Genomic DNA, 24,986 nt, shown 5'->3' with positions numbered 1-24,986 from the left:
GAAATATGAATGAGAAAGCATCTCACAGACTCTGAAGTGTAAGGTGTTAGTTTTATAGTTATGAACCCTGATATCCTACTACATGGATTCCTATGGGTGCTCTGTCCACTTAATGCCTTCTTAGAGAATGCTGTCCTTACCTATTCAGCAAGTTGGCTAGTGATTGTCTTGTAATGTTTGCTGTCTTTCCAGAGGAAAACAGTTTTTTTTTTTAATCAAGGTTAACTTTCCTAATAGGGTTTTGCTTTGAAAGGTAAATATGAATTCGTTGAATATATGCATATGGTTAGGTGAAACAGAAATGTAAAATTTCCCATAGCAGTTAATCAACAGTTTGATTATTAGTTTAATAGTTATAAGTTAATAGTTTATTTATTCTCACACTTAAAATGGTAACAGACAATATCCACTGTGCACAAGACACATTCTAAGACCTTTACATATAATAACTAATTTAATACTCAGTTAACTCCAAGAGGTAGATACTGTTGCCCCCATTTTACAGAATTAGAAGCCAAGGCACAGAGCAATTCAGTGCCTTGCTCAGGGTCCCAGGACTTAAGTAGCAAATCAAGGTTAGAACCTAGGCAGGACTGGCACCACTGTCTTGCTCTGGGCTACTGCTTCTCAATATCTTAAGAATTATTAAAGTTTTCGTATCTCTGAGTTTTGCTTTTGTTTTCCAAGGTCAAAATTGGCTCTTTTCTTTCTAGGAACTTCATGTGTGTGTCTACCAGGATTTCAGATGATCTCTAATAATGGAGGACCTAATATCATTTGTAAAAAGTGCCCAGAAAACATGGTATGGAGTGTTTATTTAAAAAAAAAATTACTGTAGAAAATAATAAATGTCTTTATTTTTTAAACTACAATATAATGCTGTACTCTAATAATTTTCCCACAGACTTTAAAATTGTTAAGTTAACTTTGTTTTTACTAGAGTAAATTTTGGAAGATCAGTGAAATTTCGTAAACTTGGAAAAAACAGAAAGGTATTGCTTTTTAAATTTTAAAATTTTAAAATCTGGAATCCAAAAACATCACAAAGCTGTGAAAATTTGTGTGTCTTTATTTTTCCTCATAGAGTAACTGAGTTATAAAGGAAAATAGATGAGTGATACATACATAGCGAAGTTTGGAATATGTGTCTCCTGTGGTGCAGATTGAGCTCAGCATCTTAGGCTTATTGTGTCAACAGTTTTATATAATTCATGTTCATAATGATATCTAAGGTGTAAGTAAGTTCATGAAATGCTAATTCATCACTAGATAGGTTAAATAATATCTGTTGCTGTTTTGTTAATTTCATTATATCATAATTTTTGAAAAATTAGTAAATTAATATTAACTACATGTGACAATTCTTAATTAACAGAAATACATCTTTCAGTCATTTTGGATAATTAAGAGTCTTAGTGTGACAGTTCTGACTTTTATCGTAATGTTTCTTCTCATTATCTGTATTAAAAAAACAGTTGAATCTGGGAATTTAATAGTCTTTTAACAGTTATCCTAGTTGATGGCTGGTACTTAAACGTTTGATGATCATTTTGATACTTCATATTTTTAGAAACATTGATCCTACCTGAATTATCAGTGATTAAAAGCTGCTGATAGGAAATGGTACCAAAGCAGATTTATTTTTCAGTGATATTACTAAGCTATCATAATTTTTAAATAGTCCTATATGTATAAATGTACTGATAAATATAGGAGCATTTCTCGATATAGCCAGTCTTTTCAGCTAAAATTTGCAATAATCTGTGGTATTACTTTGTTATTACCATTGTTCTCTGTTAATTTTCATTACATCCATGTTTGTAAGAAAATTACTGTATTTTTACCCCAGGTTTTTCCTAAACCATATAATATTATAAGCCCAATTTTGGATGATACCATATTTTATCAGAAACCTTTACTAGTACAAACTATTAATGGATGGAAGGAAATATCCTTATAATTTAAACAACTTGAAGTATTTTTGAACCATAAAATTCACCCATTCTGAATCATAACTTAATTTTTAAAAGCTAATATATTTGAATTTTTAAAAATTAGAATAATTATTTTAGGACAGGTAAGACTAAACTGTTAGTTGGCTATCTGTTGATTAAATCCTGTTGAATTTTATTGTTTTATGTTTGTAAATGGAAAAACTGAATGACAGTATTAATTATGAAAGAACTCATTTGAACTGGAAATCATGAAGAAGAAAGAACTATTGCCAAAAATTAATAATAGTCAATACATAGTAATAATGTATAGGTTCATTTTTTAATATAAGCACAAATTGGCGATCCAGGAAATTTTTATGCAGTTGATATGTATATAATTTATTTGAATATTGACTGCAAGTTATATACTGTTGTGGCTTTTTGAACTACATGACCAGTTAAGAAGAAGAAAGTTAATTAAGAAAGGGAAAATAATTTTTTTCTTTTTTTTTCTTTTTTTTTTTTAAGAAAGGTGTTACTGAAGATGGCTGGAACTGTATTTCTTGCCCTGCTGGTTTAACTGCAGAAGGAAAATGCCACTGTCCCACTGGCCATATTTTAGGTAAGAAGTAGATTCTTTGCAAAATAATAGTGATGAATCTTCATTTGTGTTTGTTTTTGATAAAGACATTAATTGAAATAGCTTGGTGATTTCTTAATAGAATTTTTTTGTATTACTGTTGTCCAAAATTCAGTGATGTTTAATACAGCAGCAGGAATTGGGAAGAGAATAAAAAGCCCTACCTGATCTAAAAATAAAAAATTGTTAATACTGTAGAATTAGATAGATACTTCCTTAACGTAACATGATAAAATATGTGTTTCAACTCAAAAGCCAAAATGATGCTTAATAGGGAAAATTTTTAAGCATTCTTACTAACGTTAGTACCTGGATAAAGCTCACTTAGGTAAGTGAAAGAAATAGGTTGTATAGTAATTAAATAGGAGAAAGTAAGAATCAGTTAGTAGCCACCCTCTATCGAAAGAACAATCTTTTAGCAAATGTGAAGAAAGAAAAGATCTCATCTGCATAGCAACAAAAAAGAAAGAAAAAAATCCTAGGCATAAACTTTAGAAAAAATGAACAATGTAAATTAATTGAAGAAACCTTAGAATGCTGCTGAGAGACACAAAGATAGGCTTTAATAAATGAAATACATACGTTGTTCTTGGATGAGAAAATTTAAATATTATACTAAGATGTCAGCTCTCCCAATAATATCTCTACATTTAAAGGAACTCTAATAAACTCAACTAGGATTTTGTTTGTGTTTTAGGGACTATCCAAACTAATTCTTTAATTCTAAAGTTTATCTGAAACAGTATGTGAAAGGCCAAGAAAATTCTGAAAAAAGAAAGAGGAAACTTCCCCATCAGATACTATGCACATTTTATAGCTACTGTAATAACATGTATGGCTGGCAAGTGGGTAACACAGGCTGATGGATGGAACTTAAAAAAATTAAAGTAGATTCAATTCAAGTAGTGATGTGGTATGTGCTAAAAGTGGCATTTCATATTAGGGGAGAAAAGACTGATTAATAAATTGGTGTTGGGGAAACTGGGAAAATACTAAGTTGGGTTTTTACCTTATTCCTTAAAAAATAAGTTGTTTCAGGTCAGTCAAATATTTAAATATTAAGTATGAATCTATGAATGTAAATTAAAAATTAGGAAAAAAAATTTAATAGTCTTGGTGTGGAATAGGCCTTTCTAAGTATGAGAAAAAACACAAGCTATAGAAGAAAAATTGGTAAATTTGACTACATAAAAATAGTACCAGAAAAAACACTACAAACTCGAGAAAAGTTTATAATGCATGCAACAGAGAGCTAAATTCTACAAAATATGTAAAGCTTCCACAAATAAATAAGAGCAAGATGAATAACTTTTTTAAATGGCCAAAAATCATGAACATAGTTCACAGAGAAAAAATATTTAAATATTAAAAAAATATTCAACCTTCCCAGTAAGAATAATACTAAAATTTTAATTTAGACATAAATTTTGTTTTTAACCTACCAGATTATATTACCAACCTTTTTGAACTTGGACAGTGTATTTATAAGGATACAGGGAGACAGTTGTTCACATATTATTGGAGGAGTATAAATTAGTACAACCTCTCTGGAGAGCAACTTGACAGCATTTTGAAAATGTAGATCATTGTCCAGCAGCCCCCATGTAGGAATTTCTTGCCCCAGTACAGGTAAATATGTCTGAAGAAGTGTATGCATAGTTTTTTATTGTAAGATTCCTGAGACAAAAGCTTATAAACAGTGTAAAATCTGTCAAGAGAGTATTGGTCACATAAACTCTGATATATCCATACAATGGTATAGGGTTTAGCTATAGAAAAATAATACAGTTGTATAAGTATTGCTGTGGAAGGAAATCCAACATATAATAAGTAAAATAGCAAAGTATAGAAATGTTGATTTTTTTTTTAATCAGCAAATTTTTATTGATTACCTGCTATTTGATCAGCACTGTTTTGTGTATTTGGTATGCTACCATGTATGGTTTCTAAAAAAGATTATATGTGCATATATGCTTGTATATGCATAGCCTATTTCTGGAAGAATTCAAAAGAAACTGGTAACAGTGTTGCCTCCAAGGTGGAAAACTGGGTGTCTGAAGGAAAGGGGTAGAAAAGAGACTTAATTTTCACTTTAAATTCTTCTGTGCCTTTTGTTTTTATATTTATATTTATGCATTACCTATTCAAAAATAATTTTTTAGAGGGATGAAAATCCCTGCCATCAATTTATTTAAAATCTAATTAGAAGGTAGGAGATGCATATGGAACAGTAGTTTGCAGAGCAAGATAGCAATAAAATATTTTCACAAGGGGCACATATATTAAATCATCAAATGATCACTATGGGCAGTCAATGCTCTAGGAGGAAGAACCCACTTCTACCAGGGCTGTTTGGGAAAGCTGCCGTGGGGAGCAGTGAAACAGGTGGACCGTGAAGGAGTAATGGGATTTCAGAAGGTAGCGAGAAAGAGAACAGTCCAGGCAGAAGGAACAGTGTGCGCAAAGGTATCATTACAAGTGTAAACATCCAGATTTGAGTGTGAAGGGATTATGAGAATAACAGTTTGTTGAGTTTAAAGGTGCGTTGGTCCAGGCTGTGGAAAGCCTTGACTGATATGATAGGATGTTCCGTGGGCATAGGCATTTCTTGAAAGTTTTGAACAGGGGCGTGATTAAGATTAATCTGGCAGCCATCTGTTGCATTTGTTCATTCAGCAAATATTTATTAAACTCCTGTGTGCTGGGCATTGTCCAGGGGCATGAAGAGTAAGGCAGTGAACACAGTGAACAGGGACAAAGTCCCTGCCTTCCTAAAGTTTACATTTAAGCTACAGAAGACCAGAAGTAGAACGGTGATGAGGCTATTGCAGTGCTGTACGCATGAGGATATGAGGACCTGAACCAAAATTAGGGTAAATCGTACACAAAGGAGTAGATGGTAGAAGCATTAAAAGGTTGATGATAGACCTAGGTGAGTGAAGGAACATGGGAATGAGGAAAAGAGAAAAGTCAGAACTGTCTCTGGGATTTCTAAGTGGGGTGAAAGCAATGATGATACATAGATTTAAATGCTGTGGAGAGCTGAGTGTGGGCTGAGTTACTGAGATTACTTTTGACAGTCTGAAATCCCTGGTGCTAAAGTTGCTGAGAGTGAAGGCTAGATGCTAGGGGGCCCAAACAGTGACTCTGGCACTTGTGATCCCTTCAGGTTGGGTGGCAGCTGTGAAAATAGTATTTCACTGTTTTAGAGGCTACTGTTACATATTTAAAATCCTTCATGGTATGAGTTCCTTAGCACCACCCTGAACTTTTGCTGTTAATTTTTTCTGTGGGTTTGCAGTAAGGATTGGGAAGGATGGGAGAGTGGACAGAAGGAGGGTACATTTTACTTCTTGCACAGCTCCTCCCAACTCTTCCTATTTCTCTTCTTTTCTAAGTAGAGATACTGGGGATTGAACCCAGGACCTCCTGCATGCTAAGCATTGCTCTACCACCTGAGCTATACCACTCCCCCATTTCTGATATAAGAAGGAAATGCGCAGGTAGTCAGGTAGATAAGTTTTTAAAAATTATTAACCCAGAAAGTACATATCATTAAAAATAACAATTCATAGGGCTATAGGCTGTAGGAAGAACAAGTTGTTCAATTTTACTTTTGTTAAAATTATTTTTATCACCTTGGAAAAGCTTAGATCACGTGGATAAAATACTTTGAATAACGTTATGATTGAGACTAATGGTCTTGAGCCATTTTTCCCCAGTGCTGATTCTCTGTTACTCCCTCAGCCCCAAAGTAATTGCTGCCATTTTGATGTCTGTGTCTGAGCTTCTAGCATCTTTTTTTTAACCTGTTTTTGACATACAGATATGCCCCAGGAAATGCAAGTGGTAAATGTTTCATACCAAAAATACTATTCTACAATGTACTTTTTTTAGTTAATAGTGTGATCCATTAGACAGACCTACCTCGTTCTTTTTAATCCACTCCATAATATTTCGTAGCATTTTGTTATTTTAAATATTCAGATTGTTTTCTAACAAATATTACTTTGATAAATATTCTTATACACAGGTAACAAGTGTTTCTGTAGGTTAGGTTTCTGGAAATGAAATTGTGGTATTGTAGAATATGTGAATTTACAATTTTAATAGTTATCACCAAAAGCCCAGAAACTTACCAGCAGTCTATGAAAATACTTGTTCCCCATACCCAGCATAACAGGAACATACAGGTAAGAGATAAGAAAATTTTTGAGGAAAATATAATAATTTATCATGAGGATGATGATGATGATGATTTGGAAATTAGTTTCTTCTGTATTTTTTGTCTGGGACTAAGTATTACTTTTCAGTACTTTTATTATAGAAGTGCTTGACATGCCTTTTTTGCAAATAAGGTGTTTTGAGAATTATTACAATAATAATTATAAGTGGATTTTACTAAGTGTATAGAAGCTTATATGTTGACTATGAGTTACATCTTAATTGTTTCTAAATTATTTAGTGGAAAGAGATGTTAATGGAACCTTGTTGTCTCAAGCAACTTGTAAACTCTGTGATGGAAGTGAAAACTCTTTTATGGTAGCAAATGCTTTAGGAAACAGGTAAGCAGTGTGCTGGGTGCTGACTTCATTAATATCGTCTTATATTTATGTTGAATCTGTGCCTTTTCAAAGTATTTCCCTATCATGTTACTTGCTTCTCACAAATGACCCAAGGAAGGCAGATATTAACCAGTGAAGAAGCTGAGGCCCAGAGAATGAGACAGATTAGGGTTTAAATCTTGTTTCAGTCTCTTTTTAGTTGTTGGACCTTCAAAAGCTCAGTAAGTCAGTCTCCTTTTCTTTAGCATGGGGATACACCACCCACTTCATAGGCTGTTTTTACAGCTCAGAAATAAATATGTAGAGTTCTACAGAGTTAGTGCTCAGTAAAAGGTAGCTATTTTTGTATGGTGTTATGTAATTTGTACATAATCTATGATATATAATAGTAACGTTTATTTGCAGCATGCTTATTGTCTACCGGGCACTATCTTTATGTATTATATTACATATAAATATATTAATAAATGTAATGATAATTGTAACCCAGTGTCCCTGCTTTATAGCCCTATTCTCTGTCATTCCCTGTTCCCCCTTTATGCGTGCATACCTGCACCCCCCCCACACACCCTCTCTCTCTAACTCAATTATCCCTATTCCAGCTTCCTCAATTTTTTTAGAGGCCTACATGCTGACTTCCCTCTAAACACAGTTTCCTTTCCAGTTCCCAAGTTTAAGGTAGAAAATCCTTGAACAGCTTCTCGGGATCCTTAGTGTTAGATCATCATTTCTCTCAGGCTGACCTAGGTTGTGGCATCCGAATGCAGAGTGCGGGGCTGATCCCCTGTTGCTCCCCTCCCGGGCCTCCCCACACCTAGGTTGAATTGTGTCCCATGCCCCAGCCCCTCCTCCTACCTGTTCTGTCTTGCAAGTAATGAGTAGCCATATAGACGCATCAGAGTCCCCACTGGTCCAGTGCCCTCCCTCCCTCCTATATCATTCATTAATGAAAAATATAAAGGGTTTTCCTAAAATAAGCAAAGATGATGGAAAGACTTTAAAAGTGTTGGTTGGGCACCATAGCAGTCCCAAGGCTAGCCACGAAAGGTCAAAGAGTGGGAAATGGCCAACTTTCTGGGAATCCCAGCCACTTCCCCTTACACTGGTCCTTCTACTTATTAGCATATGAAGCCACCAAGCCCATAAAAAACAGCAACATGGCGAGGCGGCCGCCCCTCTCTCCCTCTTCGAAGATGGCCCGCGCTCTGTCTATGGAGTGTGAACCTACTTTTAATCTGAGCACCCAGCCCCCACACCTGGTGGCCTTCCTCTTGTCTTTCAATGTATCTCTCTGAATAAATCTACCTTCACTCAAAAAAAAAAAGTTTTGGTTGTAGGTTTGATGAGCATATATTACCTTTTTGCTTTATGGTAGAAAAATAAGGAAGGTATATTCGATATAACTACTTACAAAAAAAGATTGAGTTTTATTTATATGAGTTTGTTGGGCTTCCTTGTTAATTGAGTGACTTAACCATCTTTGCTATTCAATATTATTTGTTTTATATTACATGGGATTTCAAAAGGATATTCTCCTGTTTTTGGTTAATTTTATCTATTTATACCTTGCCTTGTAATACAAAGAGTAGTATAAAACTATTCAAATTAGTGTTAATATTTTTAATATAACACTTTATTACAAGTACTTGCTTAGCTGACTGAATCTATTCTAATCCAGTGTTTAAGAAGCAGTTCTCAATTAAATTAGGGTTTGTATAATTCATTAACATTTTAAAAATTATTTTTGTTGTGTTGACAGGTGTGTCCGATGTGAACCAACATTCATTAATACCAGCAGGTCCTGTACATGTTCTGAACCTAACATTTTAGTAAGACTAATCAAATTGATAATGTATATATCTTTTAATTAAATTCCTTATATTCTTCCATAAACTTTTTTTGTCCTTATTTGTTTATGAAGACAGGGGGATTATGTTTCAGCAGCACAGGGAATTTTCCTCCACGTATGACTTCAGCTGCACGCTACGGAGAGCTTGTGAGTATGGTTCAGTTTTTTTGTTCCATTGTTAAGGATCTTTCCACATTTCTTCCTTCAGTAATTAATTTGGGGCTAAAATGAGAAACATTTATATGTAAATCGCTTTAAAACAGAAATTATCAGTCAATAAGAAACATTAGACTAACAACTCAGCATTATAATTTATAAGTACAGTTACTCTCTTTTTTACCTTAGCTTGTTTCTTTTTCTGTGAATTTCAGAATGTTTAAACTGGAAAGGTCCTTTATAGATCCTATAAAGAATGCAGTATAGTATAGATAAGTGCACCAGAGATTCTAAAGTTGAAGCCTGAATTTACCAGTCATTACTTTTATATCTTTGGACCTTCTAAACTTCAGTCTTAACTGTCTCTAAATTGGGCATGATGACACCGCCATCGCAGTGCGTATATGTGGTAGTCACCGAGATTTCAGGATTATTTGTATCCAAGTTCCTTATTTATAGGTGAGAACATGATGACATAGAGCTTTTGCCACAGAAGCTGGTGATGACAAGGTTTGGGATGTAAAATGGGAAGTGGATGAATTGGAACTGAAGAGGTCACCAACCCAACAGGATGGGAGGTCGATGACTAACTAGGAGTTAGTTAATGAGCAGAGCTTGGGTGCACAGGCTAGGACTGGTTGCTACAACCTTCATTGAATTAATAGGATGACTAGGAGGGCTATAAAAGTAACCATGATAAGGGATCCTAGTGAATAAAGCAAAAATTCCTCTCCTCTAGTCTTGCGGGGTGACAGGCAAGTAATAAATATTTGTGAAACAATAAAATAAATGCTAAAAATAGGGGTATACATAGGGAGCTTAAGATCATCCAGAAATTGGCTCATTTGTAATAATATGCATGTCTTCTGGGGATTCTTCTCCAGTCTTAGATTATAGTGAACTTCTGTATACCATTGTCAAATTTGCAGGCCTTTGATTTTCATCTTTTTAAACATTGTTTTATTGAGTTGTAGTCATTTTACAATGTTGTGTCAAATTTCAGTGTAGAGCACAATTTTTCAGTTATACATGAACATACATATATTCATTGTCACATTTTTTTTTTGCTGTGAGCTACCACAAGGTCTTGTATATATTTCCCTGTTCTAGACAGTATAATCTTGTTTATCTCTTCTGCATATGCCTGTCAGTATCTGCAGATTTTGAACTCCCAGTCTATCCCTTCCCCACCCCCTTGGCAACCACAAGTTTGTATTCTATGTCTATGAGTCTGTTTCTGTTTTGTATTTATGTTCTTTTTTTTGTTTTTTGTTTTTTTTTTAGATTCCACATAAGAGCGATCTCATATGGTATTTTTCTTTCTCTTTCTGGCTTACTTCACTTAGAATGACATTCTCCAGGAACATCCATGTTGCTGCAAATGGCGTTATGTTGTCATTTTTATGGCTGAATAGTATTCCATTGTATAAATATACCACCTCTTAGTCCAGTCACCTGTTGATGGACATTCAGGCTGTTTCCGTGTCTAGTGCTGCTATGAACATTGGGGTGCAAGTGTCTTTTTGAAGTAATTTTCATTTTTTCCTTTTCAAAATAAGTTATTTTGCTAAAAATTCCAGTGATGTCTCTTTGTCATACTTAGTCTCAGATTACCAGTCATTTAGAGGTCGTGTTGCTTTCAGTGTCCTCCAGTCTGGAACAGGTCCTCAGTCTTCCCCTGCCTTTCTTGGACTTGGCAGTTTTGAAGATTACAGGCCTTACAATCCAGAGGGTGACCCCTAATCTTGGCCTATCCAGTCTTCCTTCACAATCAGGACATGCTTGTCAGGAAACCCAAAGAGAGATGTTGTGTTCTCAGTGCATTGCGTCACGCCAGGGCACAGGATGTCCACTGTTCACCAGTGGTGATGTTAACCTTGGTGACCTGCCATGAACTCACCATGTCTGCTTTAAAGCTACCATTTTCCCTTTGGCTAGTATTTCTGCAGAGGATTTCCAGTATTACACTTTTTCTTCTTCACTAAACCTTGACTAAATAGCTTTAGTCTCCACTGATGATACTTGCCTTTATCAGCCACTACTGTGATGGTTGCCAAAGGTTTCCATCATTCCTGCCACATTATTAACATTCTACTGTAATAAGAATTTTCCCTTCTCATTTGTATGTTTATTTGTTCATTAAGGACAGTATGGATTTGTGGGTTCCTATTTTATTCAATTTTTATAATCCAGTATGTGTATTATTTGTTTTGATGCTCAAAGTGTCCTAGATTTGGCCATTAGAAGCCCCTTCAAGTTGGTTGCTATGTCTTTTTGACATATCTCAATCATTCTTTGAGCATTTCCTTACTTTCAGACAAAACAAGATTTCCAGGCTCATCTTGTCCTTTTTCTGCCCCAGCCCTGGAATCAGCCATTTCTCTAAGAAGCTCTTGAGGATAATATTTAGAAACCAAGGTTATCATGCTTAGCAGACATAGCTAGAAAATATATGCACACATACATACATCTATAACTATTTCTGTATTTATTTTTATGTGTATTAAAATCAGTGAGTTGATACTGATACTTTCAATTCCAAAGCAATACCTCAGTTCGTTTTAGTCCTTCCTTTCTCGACAGTTTCTTCTCTAATAGGGAGAAATCTGGATCTTGTCCTCAACTTACTCACCTGCTCAGTGTAACGCAGCTGTCTTCCACACCACCTCCACATCCTCCCTCCCTCCATACTGCTATGGAATAGATCCATTGCAGGCTTCTCTGCAGGGAGGGGAAGGTAGGCAGGGAAAGGTTAAAGTTAATCTGATTCAGTTAATGTATTTCATTTAAACATTCCAGTCTTAACACTGATGCTTTCCTGAGGTCAAGTTTGGAATCCCTGACTTTTAAGTCATTTTATAACTGGTGTTCAGACTGCTTGTGTGTAGCCAGGGTATGAAACATGTCAACAAGATGTAGTTAAGATGGTGTATCTTGGCCCAGTCCTCAGCTTGGAAGATGTAAGAACTCAGTTTTATCAGGGCATTTGTAGGTCAGTCAGGATCTAAGGGACCAGTTCAAAGTATTTAAACTCACAAGAGATTAAGATTAATAAACCAGAATGCGTATTCATTAGTTTATGTTGAGACTGTAATTGCCAACTAGACTAAAATACTTGAATTGACCCGATAACATACACTATTCCTAACTAAAAAGTGTACTTAGAAAATCACAGATCATATTTTCTTGGGTGATGCACAATTGAAAATGTAATTAGTTTTGTGTGGTTTTATAAGAAAAGCATCCAGTTCTTGTCTAGGAATATACCTGACAATCAATAAAGAATTTCTAGATATATGGGTCAGTGTCTTCCCATTCCCTAAAGATTATGATCTCACATCTTTTTTATTTTTCCCAACTTTAATTTGGAAAATTTTCAAAGTTGCAGAAAAGTTGGAAAAGTAAGACAATGACTGTGTGTCTGTATTTTACTAGGTTAAGCAGTCATTAATGTTTGGCCACATTTGCCGTATTTTGGTCTGCATATGTAAACGCATACATACACGCACATGCACACTAGTTTTTTTTTTTCTGAGCCACTTGAAAGTAAGTTGTAAACATACATTTCACTCCTGACTACTCACACATTGCAACTAATCTTTTAGTCTCCTTTAGTTTAGAACAGAGGCCCTTGCTCTGTTTTGCTTTTGTGGTTTTTCTGTTTTTGCTTTTTTGGCTTTTATGGCATTGACTTTTGCAGAGTCGAGGCCAGCTTCCTTGTAGTGGCCCACAATCTGGATTTTTCTCATTGTTTCTCATGGCTAGACTCAGTGAAACATCTTTTTGCAAGAATATGATATAGGTGTTGTGTACAGCCCATTGCAATAACAAGGAGCACATAATGTCAGGATTTCCAGTTATTGGTGATACTAAATATGATTGCCTGGTCATGGTGCTGTCTGCCACTTCTCTCCATTGTAAAGGTACCATGACTAATAAGTTAGGCTGAGATTTTACTTTGAGACTATGTAAATTATAACTTTTAAATTGTCACATAATACACTAGTTTATTCACTGAAGTTTATATAATTGTACATCCATTGAATATTTAGATTTTCTGTTATTAATAGTATTGCTATCAAGGCAGGGAGGGTATAGCTCAAGTGGTACAGTGCATGCTTAGCATGCACAAGGTCCTGGGTTCAATCCCCAGTACCTCCTCTAAAAATAAATAAATGAATCTAATTACCTTCCCCCCCCCCAAAATGATAGTACTGCTGTCAACCACAGGTGTGTTTTTCCTTTTGGGGAGATAATTGCCTTAAGACAGATTTCCTAAGCATTTTCAAATTCCTGGGTTAAAGTGTGTGGATACTGTTTTATAAAGGATCGTGCAACTTTAACACCGTCACTGGCATTGTCTGTGGCTTCATTTTGCTTTTTATTTACCACACTGGTGTCATTGCTTTCCATTTTTATTAGTTTTTTGGTGTGTTATTCAACTGTCTATGCATATGTATATTTCTTACAAAATGAACATTTTTGCTCGTGCAGGAGATGAAAATAGTGGTTCATAATTTTATTTTGGATTTTCTTGGCAGCTGTGGTGCCACATTTCATATAAATTTGGATTTATTTCCTTTGTCTGTATCCAGAGAATTTCACTCCGAATGGTGCTCCACAATGCCTCATTTTTTTAGCAAGACATGCAGATAAGCCTTACAGCAGTGGTTCTTAGCCAGAGGCTTGTGTCTGCAGCTTTTAAAGCACACGTATGCCTTGGTCTCATCCTGGAGATTCTGATTCATTTGGTTTGGAATGAAGCCAGACATTTTCTGTATTTAGGAAGTTCCACAGTTGATTCTGACACCCATCATTTTTTGAGAATCACCATTTGGAGGATTTTAAATGTTAATTATTCTGCGTATCCACAGTCTCCTGTTGCTTAAAAATAATTCACAAATATTCCTTTTTTATTACTTGCCAATTTAATAAAGTATAATAACCCTAAATAAGCGAATGTTAACCAGTACTAAGTCAGGATCTAGTTTTTCTTCTTTTTTTTTTTTTTTGCCACTTTGATTTTTGTTTTTTTGTTTGAGTGAAATGAACAAATAGTTTTTTGTATTACAGATATACTTTATTTCCTTATATCTTTTGCCTGAGTGGTGTGACTTTGTAATGTAGTCCTATTTGTAATTACTGACATTGGTTAGAATTAATTCTTATATTCCCTTTAGAATCTATTTTTCTGATAACACTGAGAGAGTAATGTTTCTTCCCATTCAACAAGATGCATATTAGTGTCTTCTTAACAGTGTAAAGTTTAAGAATTTCTATCTATTTGAGCTTAAAACTAAAATTCATCTTTTTGTTTCCAGGGCGTGTCTTTAACCTCAGAATGGTTTGCAAAGTATTTGCAGTCATCAGCAGCTGCTTGTTGGGTATGTTTGAATTTTGAGAAAATAATTTTATTTCATTTCATTTTGAAGAATTGTCCTACAATTTTTTCCCCCAGTTAATAAAACTTTTCTATGTAGAGATATCTCCTTGGTCTTATGCTGTAAGAAAATCAAACCCTTTCTAGTGGACTAAAAGAGAATACTAAAGAAAACGTTATTCATTTCACATTTCATTTTACACAGATTGAACGTGTCCAGACTTACTCAGCTGAGACTGAGTGTCAGGGAAAACTGATTCATACTGTCATTTAGTAAGTGTTTATTGATGATCTACGATGTGCCAGGCCCTGTTCTCAAATCAAGTCACCTTTTTCAGGAAAAGACAGAGAAAAGTCTCTCGTGGAATTATATTCTAAGTAAACGTCAGGTGGTGCTAAGTGCTCTGAAGACAAATCAGAATAAAGAGCATGGAGAGCGGAAGGCAGTGCAGGTTTATAGAGGGCGGTCAAGACAGGCCATTCTGAGAGGCTGACATCTGAGCAAAGACCTTCAGAAGTGGAAGTGAGCCATGTAAATATTTGGGGAAAGAGTATTCTAAGCAGAGACCCCAGCAAGTTCAGAGGTCCCGAAGCAGGGGTTCTCTGGCGTGCTCGTGCTTAGGAAACCAGAGGGAGGCCGGAGTGGCTAGAGCAGAGTGAGCAGGGCAGGTGCAAGGTGAGTCCAGGGATGAGGGGAATGACCATGATAAGGACCTGGAGTTTACAGTAAGGGATGTGGACAGATTTTGTGCAAAGGAGGACGTGGTCGAGCTTCAGGTTTTGAAAGGATCACTCTGACATGGAGAGCAGATTTTGTTTGGGCAAGGACGGAGGCAGGGGGACCAATTGTTATGAGAGTATTAGAGTAATCCAGGTGGGAAAAAGTGGACCCGTAGACAAGGGTGGTGCCATGGAAATGAGAGATGTGTTTAGCTTCTGGATATGCTTTGAAGATTGAGCCAACAGGATGTACTGATGACTTAGATACGGGAAGGGAGCGAAAGATGTTTACTGCAACGTTTTTTATTTGAATAACTATAAAAACAGAGTGGCCTTTTCCTTATAGCGAAAACTGAGAAAGAAGTTTGAGGGGCAAACTCAACAAATGATCTTATTTTGTTGTTCATAAAACAAATTATTTAAACAAAATTGATTAGAGTTATATATATATATATAAAATATCTACTATAGGAACAAATTATTATTCTTTTCAAATATAATTATTCCACTTAATTGTTTTTTTAAAGTCATGCTGTAGGTTTTTAGTCTTCTTTCAATTGTTTGTCTTTATATTCTCACATAAAATTTACAATTAAAATCATACACATGTGGAAAGTGCTTTTCTATTTAAATTAGAGCACAGGAATACCCCCAAAGAGAATTCATAGAATAGGTCAAGTTAAAACCAAGCATCATTTTTCTATCACCTTTTGCTTAGGGTATTAAAGTCCACGTTCTGTTTCTTTGCCATTGTTCTCATGTAGGTTTATGCCAACCTAACATCTTGCCAAGCTCTCGGAAATATGTGTGTGATGAACATGAATTCTTACGAGTCTTCCACTTTTGATGCGTGTCGACTGTTTCAGTTTATCTTTGAAAACACTGCTGGACTGCGCACTGTTCATTCTTTTTCATTTTGGTAAGGATAGTCTAACTACAGAACCGTCATTTTGACCTAATTCAGTGCAATTACTTTCACAAATAAGAACTGTTCACTATTATTAAACAATCGTAATTGTTTATAGGAGACAGAATCTTCCATGGCTGTTCTATGGAGACCAGCTGGGATTAGCACCTCAAGTACTCAGTACTACACCTCTTCCTACAAATTTCAGTTTTAAAGGGCAAAACCAGGTACAAGTCACTATATTACCGAAAGAAAACTACATTATGATTTATAATTTTAAAGCATAACACGAATATATATATATATGTATAACTGAATCACTTTGTTCTTACACCGGAAGTTAGCACAACATTGTAAATCAAAAAGATTTTTTTTAATTAAAAAGCTAACAAGAATGTTACTAGTCATAATTACTGGTTTTTAAATTTTTTAATTACCAAATTAAATCAGCTGCTGAGGAACTGAACACCATAGAGGTTAGCTGTCGTACCTGAGTACGCGGAAACCTCTGGGTTCTGGCTGTGGCAGCAAGTAGTACACTTGTGGGGCTGGGAGGGCTGGTTCCCATCAGCGGATGCAGAGCAGTCCCTGCATTTTTAAGAAGGGCTTCCAAAGACTGGCTGGGATTCTGTGCCTTTCCTCAGGACTTCACAGGTCCAAATTCTGACCTTCAACTTTTTGCCATTTTACAATGAAAGAATAGATTATTCTCTCCCCTGCTCAGCCCCGTCCACACGCACCCACAGTAGCCAGGTTTGAGAGGAGGTTATGTCACTAGCACTGCCTCTCAATTCTGAAATAATAGCTTTTGTGCAAAAATCCAGTCCATTTAGTTAGGTGTGTTTAATCTGAGAGATACTTAGATTAATTTTGCTACCAAGTAGAGTTAGTTGAATTCAGTATATGATCTCCAGAAAAAGAAAGGTCAGTCAACAAGGAAAACATTGTGGTAGACTAGCTGTACACTCTGGAGGTCTGTCCTCTGAAGGTTGTTATAGACTATTCTATAGAGTACATTAAAGTGTTGGTAGACTCTCAGCATGTGGGATCGCTTCATTCTTGCTTTCCTTTCATCAGAACACAAAACTGAAGTTTGTTGCTGCCTCCTATGATGTAAGAGGAAACTTTCTCAAGTGGCAAACTTTAGAAGGAGGTGTTTTGCAGGTGAGTATGGTTCTAACTAGAGAATGACTAGCTTGCCTTACCTTTGACTGAGGCAGAGGTGAGGCCAAGACTAGATCATCGCTTGAATAGAGCATCAGTCGCTTGCTAGAGTTGTTTTCTTTTTGTGCTTTAAGTTAGAATTTCTTAAAACTGTTATGACTTAAAGATGCTCCCTTAACTTTTCATACCCTTGATACATTAAAGAAGTATTATAAACAGCATGTGTCCGTGTTGGGTGTTGAGAACGCTTGACTATGAGCAAAGAAGACATGTGTGAGATCCTTACCGGTTGTGCTCTTTTGCCGTAGCTTTGTCCCGACACAGAGACCAGACTCAATGCTGCGTATTCTTTTGGAACAACCTATCAACAGAGTGTAAGTCTGAGCTATTTTAGACAGTCTGTATTTTAGCCTCATTTTTCACATCAGCAATAATTGGAATAACCTTTGAATTTTTGCAACTGGAAATCTTTTGTAGTAATGAATAATTTCACTGATAGAATTCTTATTAATTTAATCAGCATGAAAAAAGTACCTTGTCATCTATAGAGTCTTAAATATTATAATCAACTGTTTGCTTCTAGGCATATAGATCTTAAAAATAATGTCTACCTCTGAGCATTTTAGAATAAGGTAAAAATATTACTTTATTTTTAGTGACTAGTAAAGTGCCTTTACTACCTGCTCCCTCTACCCTCCAGTAACAAATTAAAATGCTTCTTTTTCTCTCCCTCCATACTTCCCTCCCTCTCTCCCTGACCTTCCTTCCTTCGTTAAGGCATATTAAAACTATAGTATGGTACAAAGGAATACTATGAGTCATTAAACATTTGAAAGAAATTCGCTAGTCTACAAAAATACTTCTTGATAAAATGCATGTACACACACCACAGAACAAATTTTTCTGTGATCCCAGTTTTGTTAAAACCACAATGAAAAAGACCATCATGGAAAACAGATTGGAAGAAGATAAACATTTGTAACAGTGTGTATCTCTGGCTAGTGGGATTGCATGCATTTTCTTTTTTTTTTTTTTTCCAAATTTTCTATCATGAATGTGAATTTTCTTTTATTATCAGAATTGTCTTATACATTATTTAAAAAAATATTATTGTGTGTCTATCTTGGGCCAGGAGAATCAGCACTTGTTAAATGTCCACTGCCGTGTGCTCAGCATTTTATCATTTTTATCTCATCTGATCTGTGAAATAACTTATGTGAAATACATATTATTTGTGTTTTACAGATTAAAAAATGGTGCTCAGTAAGATTACATAACTTACTCAAGGTCTTGCATCAAGTAAATGTTCAATTAGGCTTAAAAACCATAGTTTTTCCTCTGGTTGCCTCTCAAATAGTTCACAGCCTAGTAGAGAAAACAACCATATAACACAAAAGATTGCAAAGAATGTGATGTGTTGCTCTGTAGGTGTGAACAAGGTGCCATGTTGGTACAAAGAAGGGGCATCAGCAGCTCGTGGGGGAACACAGAAGGGCTTCACAGAGTGATACCTGGGCTTGTACAGTGAACGTGAGTTTGCCAGGCAAGCACAGTGGCGAAGGGGAAGGTCAGGCAGAAGCAACATTTGGAGTGTCAGAGAGACAGATGCAGTAGCAGAGCATGTTTACAGACTGCAAGCAGGTGAGTGTGAAAGGGCTAGAGACGGGCAGGACGCAGTAGGAGACAAGCCCAGCTCTGCTAAGGGGAGCGAAATCATAAACGGCGCTGCACCCCACGAGGAAGAATTAGGGCCTCAGCCTGTAGGGTAAGCGTTTTTAAACCTCTTCACTGTGTTGTACTTACTGTTGAGAATGAATGCATCCCCTCTCCAGCTGGGTTGCAGGACGAGACCCAAGCGGTTCTTTACTGCTGGGTTTTTTTTCTCTTATAAACAGATCATATTTATAGTATGCATGTTTTGAAAGGCACATGGAAATGTATATAAACAAGATAGCTTGAAGATATTTTATAATTAAAAACACTCTTAAATCTTTACATTTTCAATTGGGATACTTTTTATTTATTTATTTATTTATTTATTTATTTATTTATTTATTTATTTATTTATTTATTTATTTATTTATTTATTTTTCAGTGTGAGATTCCTGTCTCTAAGCTCTTAACTGACTTTCCCACCCCTATATTTTATGATGTGTACCTTGAATATACTGATGAAAATCAGCACCGATATATTTGGGCCGTGCCTGTGTTAAACTTAAACCTTCAGCACAATAAAATATTTGTGAACCAAGGTAAGACATCCATTCACACTACACTTGCTCTGAGGTGAAACTAATAAATAAGTCAACCAACATAATAATTTAATAAGCCATAGGTTATAAGGTTTTATATAGCATGCCAAAAAGTAAAACAGTAAGGTTGCTGGCATATTTAGAAATTTTTGCTGAATGTGTCAGACTTATTGTTAAGAAATTGTATGATTGCTAAAAGTGTATTGTGAGAAAAATTAGTAGAACTGTCAAATCGGGGCTTCTTAAAGCTGTTCTTGAGCTGCTTTTTGGACAAATTAGCATCTTTTATTATTTTTGTTGTTTCTTGTAAAATCCTGTTTATTTAGATAATTTGCCGGGAAAATCCTTCCAAACTGATCAGTCCAAACAATCAGAAGACATTCAAGTGAGGTGGGGAGGGCTGTTGCCAGGGATTTCTTACAGCAGTAGCTGTTTTTGCAACCATTTTACCTAAAACAAAATGTACTAATTTTATGTTTTAAATTTGTTCAGTAAACCTCTTGAGAGCCATCTTGAACAATTGAAGGTATTTTTTTAAATGTCATCTTTTTTTTTTTTTTTTTTTTAATGATAAAAGACAGTAGCTCTGGCAAGTGGCTTCTGACTCGGCGCATTTTCTTGGTGGACACACTAAGTGGACGAGAAAATGACTTAGAAAGTCAGCCAAGATTAGTTCGAGTTGCTACCCAAATATCACTGAGGTAAACAGACGTCCAGGTGTACCAAATGAGGCTTGGAGTATGTGGGAAAATGTTGTAGTAAAAGCGTTTGCTAGTAATTATCAGATGAAAACAGTAAGAGCCCCCGAACTGGGCCGATACACAATGTGTCCTTAACTGTCCGTGTAGGTTGGTGTATGTTACTAGAGGGGAGGAGCTGAGGGGAGAGTTATGTCAGAAGAGCTTGAGGAGTTTTGCCAAAATTCACATTTAGGCCCGACTCTAGACCTACTGAATTAGAACGGTGGAGATGGAAGGGGGAGATCTTGGGCTGAAATGGGTGTGTTAGAAAGAGCCTGCCAGGCCATCGCAGCAGGCAGGCCTCCTCTGGCTCCCTCGCCTTTAACAGCTGCTCTTCCGTGTTGGCCCTCGTCTGTTACCAACGCCTCCCTCTTCCAGGACACTTACTGATGACCCTACCTTAGGGCCCGGCAGCCCTTGTGTGTCTTTTACAGTGTGAGAATCCTGTCTCTAAGACCTTCATTGGTGTTCCCACTCCAGTATTTTATGATGTGCCCCTTGAATACACTGATGCAAGTCAACACCATCATCTTTCTGGTGCTCAAACAGACGTTATTTTTTCACTGTCTTTTCGTTTTGATTTTCATAATAATCTTATGAGATAGGCAGTAGACAGAAGCCTTGTCACATACCTTGCTGAAATCCAACAGTACTGTTTTCAGCATCCCCTCAGTCTGCTAATGTAGCATCTAACCCTAGTGAAAACAAAATTGAAACTAGTCAGGCCTGACCTGATCTTGCTGAAACCATGCTGGCCACTGGGCTTGGCACTTGCCCTTTGTGAGTTGACAAAGTGTACATTACTAATGCATTGAATTCAGCAAAATGTACCCCACTATGTGCTGTAAGCAGTACTAGATATGGCACGTCTTATTTTGTTAAGAATTCACCTTTTTTGAAAATCAGGCAGTATTTGTCTTTCTCTAGGCTTCATGTAACACCTCTTTTGAGTAGTCCCCAAAAGTGGTTCACATTACTTCAGTGACTTCATTTGTAAACTTCATACGATCTAGAAAAAGAAAAGTTTCTAATTTGTCTCAAAGGGTATATTTGAATACAAAATTTTGACCACTTCAGATAGCCTGCCTTGTTACCATTGGTTTATGTCTGACCTTCCCTGGTTTTTAGTAACCGGTTGGTTCTGGATCACCAAGACTATCCATATCAAATTCAGAAAAAAACGATGAGTTTAATGTCTGTTTAAGGGCCTAGATGTATTTATAACTAGAAATGAATTTTCTTTTCAACAGCATCCACCTTGTACCCAACACAAAGAATGGAAACATCTACCCTCCCCTAATTACCATTGCCTATAGTGACGTTGACGTCAGAGACCCCACCAGCCAGTCTGTGGAGGTGAGTCCCGCCCTGATCAGTGCCCCTCTGTGTGTTCATATAATACTGATACAGTTTGCGTTATGGTCAAAGGACAATTAGTCCTTTTTAAAGTTTTAAATAAACACTGCACTTTATGTAGTCAGGACTTAATTTTTTTTTTTTTTTTTTTTTTTTTTTTTTTACTAACAATGGTAAGAGGTGAGTTCTTACGGATTATGAGTGTAAAAAAACAAGAATGAAGTGTTGGAGTAGACAATGTCACCAGCGCCTGGGCATCCCTGTTCAGGACCCTGGGGTGCAGTGAGTCATGCAGTGTCTGTTCCCCTCCTCTGTGGTCATCTGCCTTCTGTTAAGCTTTTGTCTCCTTGCCCAACTAAACAGGAACTCCAACTAAATGGGCATGAGTGTCCGTCTTCTCGCCCGCCTTGCCCACTTGATGGAGACACACTTCAACAGGCAGATTACTATAAGCTTTATAACTAAGAGCGCTAAAGGAACTAGAGAACATGGTTTGGACCTGCAGCTAATTAGTCTTCTGACTGTTTCCCCGACTCAACTAAACTGAACCACGAAACTGAAGTCCTCCTCTGCCTGGAAGGGCCTGTATATGGAAGCAGGACCATATACATGCTGAAAACAGGCTACACCAAAGAGAATGAACCTGGGAAAGGCTGAACCATTTACAGACAGCCCCCCCAGGCAGCTGAAGCATCCTGCTTTGAGGAGGGGTAAATGAGAGGCTTAAGATAAAACCAGAACTAATCCTCCTATGCTTTTTCCTTGCTCCCTTCCCTCCCCAGAAACATGAGAATTGCCAGGGTGAGTGTTCCTCACTTACCTCCAGGACTCACTAATAGCTTTTAATTTCTACTGTTTTACTTTTCTGGATTTTGCTGTTCTGGTTCTTCAGCCAGTGCTTTGGCCTCTCTATTCTCCTTGGACTTGTACTCAGCTACTGTTGGATTCAGGCTTTCATTAAGCAGAAAATAGGCACATAACATAACTCTTCCCTGAAAGATTTCACATCCTCATTTGTATTGCCTGATCTGATGTTGAAGTTAGTTCCTGTTGCCTGAACTTGTATCCTCTGTAACGAGAGAAGAAAATCCAGGAACACACTTAGTAACAACAGAAGACTGCCTGGTTTAAATATTCTTGGAATGATCGTTCTTGAGTAACCAAGGGTATATTTATTTTAATATAAAACACTTCTGGGTGCTCTCTTTGAATATTTTTCTTGTCCAAAATATTCTAAGCTAAAAGTCTTGACAAATTGGAAAATGATAGAAAAAGAGTTGAATCATAAAACTATACAGATGAAGCCCACCTCAAATTCATTCTAGTTGCAGAATGTACAGTTCTTTTACCATTTCTTAATTTCTCATGGCAGCTATTGCAAAAGTTCTATATTAATTTTAAGCATCCAGCTCTATCTCTGCTCTCTACCAGTCGCAAATAACCTGCCTTTCCTATTGTGCTGAGCAGCTCAAAACCATCCAGTATGAATTCCCTCAGATTTCCCTTTAATACTTCAGGACCTGTGTTCCTTATCTTTTCCGGCTCTTGTTCTTATTTCTAAGAAATAAGGACCCTTCACCCTTTGTTAAGCAAATCTTCAGCCTGTACTTACTGATGGTACTTCTCCAATATCCTGTCTCACCCCCAAACCCTCTCTTCGGGCAGCTTCTCTGCCGGCCCCTTCCTTTGCTTATAACACCCTGTGGGTTGTCCCATCTTAAAAATCAGCGAAAACAGCCAAACAATAAAATCTCCCCTCAGTTCTGCCAGCTCTTCCGCTTGCTCTCCTGCATCTTGCCTTGACTTCCCAGCCATCTCCTCTTCCATCATTTGCAGTCTGGCTTTTCCCATTTTGCTTCTCTGGAAACCTCTTTCATGAAGTTAGCAATGAATTCCGCATTCACTGGCTTTATTTCTTTAACTTGACATTTACCCAGTTGACTTTGGAACAACACGGGTTTGAGCAGCACTGGTCCGCCTAGACCTGGATTTTTTAATTAAATACATTCCGCAGCGCTGTGCGAAGTTGGTTGAATCACAGATGCAGGGAGCCAACTGTAAAGTTCTGTCTGGATTTTCAGCTGCCCGGGGTTGAGCACGCCAAACCCCTGAGTTATTCAAGGGGTTGAGCTGTACAACATTTGACTACACTGTTGACCTCGTCCTTCTTAAAACCCCCTGTTCTGTGACCTTGGGAAGACTTAGGTGTCTTTCCTCTCCTACGTCTCATGCCCCTGCTTCTCTTAACCCTTTACTGGTTTCTCTTCCTCCTGTCTCAATACAGTCATGTCCCTAAAACTGTTGTTAATCTGCCTCCTTAAGGTGTGATTGTTTAGCCATTTGCTAATTCTTGGTGCATAATATCAGTCACATTCTTCAGTTACAGAAACCTATCAGAAAAAAATGTATGATTGGTTTGGCTTGACTGCTGTTAACCTAGCTAACCTAACCTACCTCCTGATGAACCCCTCCTCCTTTAATATGTGTTCAAAAGGGACGTTTAAAGCAACATGAATAGGGGTAAGGGCATATAGCTCAAACGGTAGAGCGCGTGCTTAGCATGCATGAGCTCCCGGGTTCAATCCCCAGTACCTCCTCTAAACATAAATAAACCTAATTACCTGTCCCTTGCCAAGATAAAATAAATAATACAATTAAAAATAAAGCAACATGAATAATTCCCCAAAGTGTATCCATTTATGTATAAATAAAGGTCAACTCAAGTAATACTGATAATTTAAAAGTATGGCATTTATCATAAAATCCAGCTACAGATGTATTCTTATAGTAAAAGTAGGTTTGTGTTATTTAATTTCAGTGTGGCTAATTTGCTTTCTTTTAAATATCAGGTTTCTTTCTCAGTCAGATATGAAATGGATCAAGGTGAAGCACACGTCCAGACAGATGTGAGTTTATTTTGAACTGTTAATATTTACAGTATATTTTTAAATTTTTTAAAAAAAATTTTTATATGTACAGGGAAGTTGTCGAAATAAAAGATTTGCCATATATCCGTCAGCCAGCCTCCCCTAACGTGAACATCTTACATGACCATAGAACAGTGATGATAATCAGGGAATTAATACTTGTGTACTCCTAGAAGTAATCTGAACACTCTTTGGGTTTTACAGAGTTTTCACTGTCCTTTTTCTGTTTCAGGACCCAGTCCAGGGTCGCAGATGGCTTCTGGTCCCCTTAGATCTGTGACATTTCCTCAGTCGTTCTATGTCTTTCATGACTGACTCTGACTCTAGTATTTTGGCCCTCAGTTGGGGTTATCTGGCATTTTCCCATGATTAGATGTGGTTTTAGCACAAATGCCC

The 24,986-nt window shown here is 36.7% G+C and overlaps 1 protein-coding gene across 3 annotated transcripts in view; it reads left to right on the top strand.

Moving 5' to 3' along the window:
- TMEM67 (transmembrane protein 67) overlaps window positions 1-24,986 on the top strand; it is a 51,936-nt gene that overhangs the window by 1,101 nt on the left and 25,849 nt on the right. For all 3 annotated transcript variants that reach the window (XM_031439320.2, XM_064476962.1, XM_031439318.2), the window contains exons 2-15: window positions 714-802; window positions 2,463-2,556; window positions 7,040-7,139; window positions 8,899-8,968; window positions 9,061-9,135; window positions 14,466-14,528; window positions 16,009-16,163; window positions 16,270-16,378; window positions 17,229-17,315; window positions 17,624-17,689; window positions 19,411-19,567; window positions 20,145-20,268; window positions 21,558-21,663; window positions 24,513-24,569. In XM_031439320.2, the coding sequence (XP_031295180.2) occupies window positions 714-802; window positions 2,463-2,556; window positions 7,040-7,139; window positions 8,899-8,968; window positions 9,061-9,135; window positions 14,466-14,528; window positions 16,009-16,163; window positions 16,270-16,378; window positions 17,229-17,315; window positions 17,624-17,689; window positions 19,411-19,567; window positions 20,145-20,268; window positions 21,558-21,663; window positions 24,513-24,569 (1,352 nt within the window). The remainder of the gene's footprint in view (window positions 1-713; window positions 803-2,462; window positions 2,557-7,039; window positions 7,140-8,898; window positions 8,969-9,060; window positions 9,136-14,465; window positions 14,529-16,008; window positions 16,164-16,269; window positions 16,379-17,228; window positions 17,316-17,623; window positions 17,690-19,410; window positions 19,568-20,144; window positions 20,269-21,557; window positions 21,664-24,512; window positions 24,570-24,986) is intronic.

This window comes from Camelus dromedarius, chromosome 20 (genome assembly GCF_036321535.1).
Source record: "Camelus dromedarius isolate mCamDro1 chromosome 20, mCamDro1.pat, whole genome shotgun sequence".
Lineage (NCBI taxonomy): Eukaryota > Metazoa > Chordata > Mammalia > Artiodactyla > Camelidae > Camelus > Camelus dromedarius.
The sequence above is the reverse complement of the archived record's forward strand: the minus strand, read 5'-3'. Positions and strand labels throughout refer to the sequence as shown.